Source organism: Pinus tabuliformis, chromosome 7, assembly GCF_031772625.1.
Source record: "Pinus tabuliformis cultivar Carrire ecotype Pingquan chromosome 7, CPIR1, whole genome shotgun sequence".
In the NCBI taxonomy this organism is placed as follows: Eukaryota; Viridiplantae; Streptophyta; class Pinopsida; order Pinales; family Pinaceae; genus Pinus; species Pinus tabuliformis.
Genome location: NC_142293.1, coordinates 2,053,535,407 through 2,053,540,722, shown reverse-complemented (window position 1 = coordinate 2,053,540,722; position 5,316 = coordinate 2,053,535,407). Strand labels below are relative to the sequence as shown.

Below are 5,316 nucleotides of genomic sequence, written 5' to 3'. Positions count from 1 at the left end.
TTCCCCTTCCTTAACTAACAGAATCTGTTTCAAGAAAAACGAAATAAGCTGTGAGTAGAAATGCGCAGAGAGAAATGGACCTCTTTGCCGCTATCCACCTTGGAGATTTTGAAGGCGAAGTGAAGGTTGGAAATTGCATTTAAAAGAATCTCGCAATGGAATATGGCTGCCTGTTGGTCACAAAGATGCTCCTCTGAAAAACTCAAAACTCTTGTTGTAAACATCATCGCAACATTTAGCTACAGAATCCTGACTTCTACACCATGCTTTTAGATACAAAATCCTGACTTCTTCAAAGAAATGAGATTTACTAATTTATTTAAAGATAGAAAAGCTATATGTTTTCTTGGTAGCTGTTATGACAATAAAGTTCTCAAGATGGGGCAAGATAAAATTTGTGAACTATGATTACTTAAAGTTAAAGCTCGTCTGAATTGTCAAAGATGTGTGTTAATTAACTTTTCTTGTTCCTTTAAATTAGATTGTAGTATCATTTTTTATGTTGGTTATGACAAGTTTTAAAAGTGAAAGATAGACTTTTCTACCCTTACTCGTAAAGAGTGGTATAAAAACTAAAAAACATAACAAATACAAAATTCTTCTTGTATTTAGTACCAGAAGAGTGTCACACATTCATATAGATGTAAAGGATATTGAATATAATTGTTTTTTAAAGATAGAATAATAAACTATAATCATAAACACATTTCCAAAACACCACTCATGAGTAGATATAACTGTATTGTTCAGATTTACATGCAAACAGTTATAAAACATTTATATGCAATCAACAACAAAGATTTATGTACAAAGAAGCATATAACCACTACTTTGTTACAATAGACTAAGATGTGGAAGAACTTTGACTTTCACAAATGTTGTTGATAGTAGCACTTGTACTACCCAACAAATGTGTTAGATTTGATTGGAATTTGGGAATGGAAGTAGTGCTCAAAAAAGTGTCTTTGATGTTTTGCAATGTGCCTAGAATACCCATCATTGTAGGTCGTCCTTGAGGAGATTCATTTGTGCAAAGCAAACCCACATTTATCAGTGCACTGAGACAATTGAGATCTTTATCTTCTTCAATGCATATACTAGTCCTCGTTAATAGACCCATGTCCACCACTTCTTGTACTTGGTTTGGAAAACTACTACCCACCCATTTGTGCAATGTCATTCCTTCTACAAATATGTCATGGGTGGGCTTCTTTCTAGTGAGCATTTCCAATAGCACAATTCCATAGCTATAGACATCGCCTTTGGTTGTAACTTGTCCTCCCACTCCATATTCTGCATTCATAGATCCTCATCTTAAGTTTTTTAATTTAATTGAAAATGTTTAGTAAACATAAGAAAATCATAAGATTGCTTCATATGGGATATAGTTTAAATAATACCTGGAGGAATGTACCCGATAGATCCTTTGAGTGCATTTGTGGAAGTGAGAGCTCCATCTTCATTATTTGCAAAACATATAGTAGCAATGCCAAAGTCTATTAAATATGCAGTCATATCTTCACCCAACAACACATTGTTGGGTTTCAAATCACAATGAATCACTTGCACAAAGCAATGATGATGGAGATATGTCATGCCTTGGGCGATATCTATTGCTATATTCAACCTTTGAATCAAATTCAAACAACTTTGTTCTCCATCATCCGGATATAACCACTTTTCTAGGCTTCCTTTTGGCATTAATGGAAATATCAAAGCTTTGATTTGGAGATCTGAATAGCAAGTTATGACCCGAATCAAATTCCGATGTCTAACTCTACCCAAAACTTTGCATTCTCTATCAAAACTCTTTTGAGCCCCTTCATTTTGAAGATTGAGAAGCTTGACAGCAACCACTGTGCCATCATTCAAAATCCCTTTGTACACTTTTCCAAAACTACCAATTCCTAACAAGTTTGCATCACTAAATTCATTTGTTGCAATGACGAGCTCTGCATAGGAGATTCTTCGATGCCCCACATTTAATGATGGACCAGTCTGAATATTTCTCCTACAATTCTTTCTCCACAATATTGCAAGAAACAAACACAATACAACAATTGCTACAACAACAACCAGTATGATAACTCTTTTGAGATTCAAAACACTTTTATGTTTATGAGCATAGCAGGGTGGTAGATTTACCCAAGGTCCACATAGACCAAGATTTCCCATAAATGCCGTGGCACCAATCTTTTTGAAAACTCCTTCTTTAGGGACTTCCCCTGACAACTTGTTAAAAGAAAAATTCAAGTGATGGAGCATTGTGAGATTTGCTAGTGATATAGGTATTCCACCTGACAAATTGTTGGAGGAGAGATCTAGGTCTTGAAGACTTAGAAGTTCACTGATTGACACTGGAATTGGACCTTCAAGTGCATTGTAAGAAAGATTCAGATATGCTACTTCTTTGCAGCTTCCGATGATACTTGGAATGTAGCCAGTTATTTGATTTGCCGAAATATCTATGGCTTGAAGCTTATCGAACTTTCCTAGTTCTAAAGGTACATGGCCACTTAATAAATTGTTTGACAAGTTGAAATAGAAGGCTAAATTTGCAAGGCCTGCAAGCTCTTCAGGTATGTGCCCACTAAGCTTGTTGTATGATAGATCTAGCTCTAGTAAGTTCACACATTTCCCTACATTTGCAGGTATGTTTCCTGATAACTGGTTATGATTAAGATCTAAATATCTTAGTTGTTGGAGGTTGGCCATAGAATCAGGGATTTTTCCAGACAAATTATTTCCAAAAAGATATAAGAGACCTAAGCTCTTTAGCTGCCCAATTTCCATTGGAATGTTTCCTTGTAAATTATTGGAATCCATATATAACCTCTCCAACTTCTGAAGCATAATAACTGAAGATGGGATTGACCCTGTAAAAGAATTACCTCCTAAACTAAGGAAGGTTAAGCTACTTAAATTTCCAATAGCCGGAGGTATTTCTCCAGCTAATTCGTTGATACTCAAGTCTAAGTAGTAGAGTTTTGTAGAGAGATGGCCTATAGAAAACGGCAATTGCCCAGTGAAGCTATTCTCAGATAAGTCTACGTGTTGTAGATCGGAACAGTTACTAAGAGCGGTAAGAATGGGGCATCTCGTGGTGTTGCCGCTAATAAGGTAATTGCTCTGCAAGCAAAGCCGCTGGAGATGTGTCAATTTACCCAACTCCATAGGCACTATTCCGCTGAGCTGGTTGATTTCTAAGGTAAGCAATTGTAACTTGGTACAATTGAAGAGGGATGAAGGAATGCTGCCACTTAGCTGATTAGAACCCAGATAGAGTTCCTTTAACTGGGCGGTCTTCTTTGTACACAACTCCGACGGAACACTGCCGTGAAGGTTGTTGTTATCTAAATCTAAGTACTGCAAAGAGGATATGTTTCCCAAGCAGTCCGGGATTGTTCCCGTCAAATTGTTAAGTCCAAAGCTCATGAATACTAGGTTGGGGAGAACACAAAGTTGCGGGGGAATGTTTCCTGTGAGATTGTTATAGGAGAGAGTCAAGTTCCGTAAACTGTGGCAGCTACCCAGAGTGGGCGGAATGGAACCCTGGAGTTGATTCTGAGACAGGCGAAGCATCTTTAAGCGAGAGAGGGTTCCCAATTGATAGGGAATGTGGCCAACTAATTGGTTAGTAGCTATATCCAATAATTCAAGATTGGTGCAGTTGGACAACGAAGACGGAATGCGTCCCGTCAGATGGTTATCAAACAGGCTAAGAAGGATGAGCTGGCTTAGCATACCCAATTCGGAAGGAACACTGCCCTGAAGGTTGTTTTCAGCCAAGTGTAAGTACTGCAAAGAGGATATGTTTCCCAAGCAGTCCGGGATTGTTCCCGCCAAATTGTTAACTCCAAAGTTCATGAATACTAGGTTGGGGAGAACGCAAAGTTGCGGGGGAATGTTTCCTGTGAGATTGTTATAGGAGAGAGTCAAGTTCCGTAAACTGTGGCAGCTACCCAGAGTGGGCGGAATGGAACCCTGGAGTTGATTCTGAGACAGGCGAAGCATCTTTAAGCGAGAGAGGGTTCCCAATTGATAGGGAATTTGACCGTGGAAACTGTTATTGCGAAGGCTGAGTACTCTAAGAAAGGAGAGATTGGCGAGAAGGGGAGAGATTGTACCTTGTAATCCCATGCTTGAAACATTGAGGGAAACGACTCTCTGCCTGCGCCTGCTGCATATGATGCCCGTCCAGTGGCAGAATGAAACATTTGGCATCCAAGACGTGGCTAAGGACTGGGAGGGATCATATGTGATTGCAGACTTGAATGCAAGCAGAGCGTGTTGATCGGAAGCATTGGTGAGACGAGGAGGATGGTGAGGGAAATGGGCGATGGGTGTGGAAAAGGCAAAAGGAGGATTGAGAAAGAGAATGAAAGAAAGGGCGGCGAGGAGAAGCATTCTGGTAATCTGCATCTCTTGCGTGACAGAAAGAATGGTTTGTGATGAGAAAATGGAGTTTGGTAATGTAGTAGCTATATAGCTGCTGCTGCATTGAATGAAGAGACTCAAATTAAGAATGGCAAGAATCTTTTCTAGATGTTCCGGTCGGTTAATTTTCATTCTCCATCCTCAACTTGACTTCTCTCGTGCGCGAAGACCAACGGCCGCCGTGGGGATAACGCGATATAGGTGTAAATTCATACCACACAAATCATTTTCAGTGGATATCCTCTTCCAGGATGCAATAAAAAATGCATGAAGACAACCAGTGGAGACAGTGGCAGTCCGAAACGGAGGATGGATCTTTAATTTGTTTTTCTTCTCTCGCCCGGCGAAGACCAACGGCCGCCGTGGCGGTAAGGCGATATAGGAGTGAATTGATACCACATAAATCATGTTCAGTGGAGTTGTTATTCAACCAGTTCATACCACTCATTATCCATCCTCAACGTGACTTCTACGCACACGGCTCTTCCTTTATCACAACCGCATTGTATATAAAGGTGCGTAAGAAGAATCAAAAATATATATATACTTGGCCAAAATAATATAATTAATTTTATAGTAACGACCGCCGTGAGGATAACGCTAAATGCGAGTGAATTGATAATACCACAAATTATTTTCAAAGGAGTTGTTGAACACTTATTTTCCACAGAAGTAAGAAAAGAATATCACATTTCAATAAGATTATCATTAGTTGCATACCCCTGGCGTAAGGCAAATTAAAGTTTGAATCGCCGCATACCCCTGGAATCGCCGCATACCCCTGGCGTAACGCAAAAGGCAAATTAAAGGTTTCTTATATTTGAAGTTTGAATAAATTGAACGATGATGTTTTACTTTTACCATAAAACAACGGAAGGA

At 39.2% G+C, this 5,316-nt stretch overlaps 1 protein-coding gene across 1 annotated transcript; it reads right to left on the bottom strand.

Annotated features, from left to right (window-relative positions):
- Window positions 1-708: 708 nt before the first annotated feature.
- On the bottom strand, window positions 709-4,862 carry LOC149256755 (uncharacterized). The gene is made up of 2 exons (XM_089460857.1): window positions 1,401-4,862; window positions 709-1,293 (listed from the first exon to the last, which is right to left on the bottom strand). Exons 1-2 carry the CDS (start codon window positions 4,567-4,569, stop codon window positions 845-847), a joined length of 3,618 nt encoding a protein of 1,205 aa, XP_089316983.1. The 5' UTR covers window positions 4,570-4,862; the 3' UTR covers window positions 709-844.
- Between the last annotated feature and the right edge of the window lie 454 nt (window positions 4,863-5,316).

Excerpts from the sequence above, each read along its gene's own strand:
- LOC149256755 (XM_089460857.1), bottom strand. The coding sequence starts at position 4,569 with ATGAAAATTAACCGACCGGAACATCTAGAAAAGATTCTTGCCATTCTT. Across the intron at positions 1,294-1,400 it reads TATCGGGTACATTCCTCCAG|AATATGGAGTGGGAGGACAA; the intron begins GTATTATTTAAA and ends CTATGAATGCAG.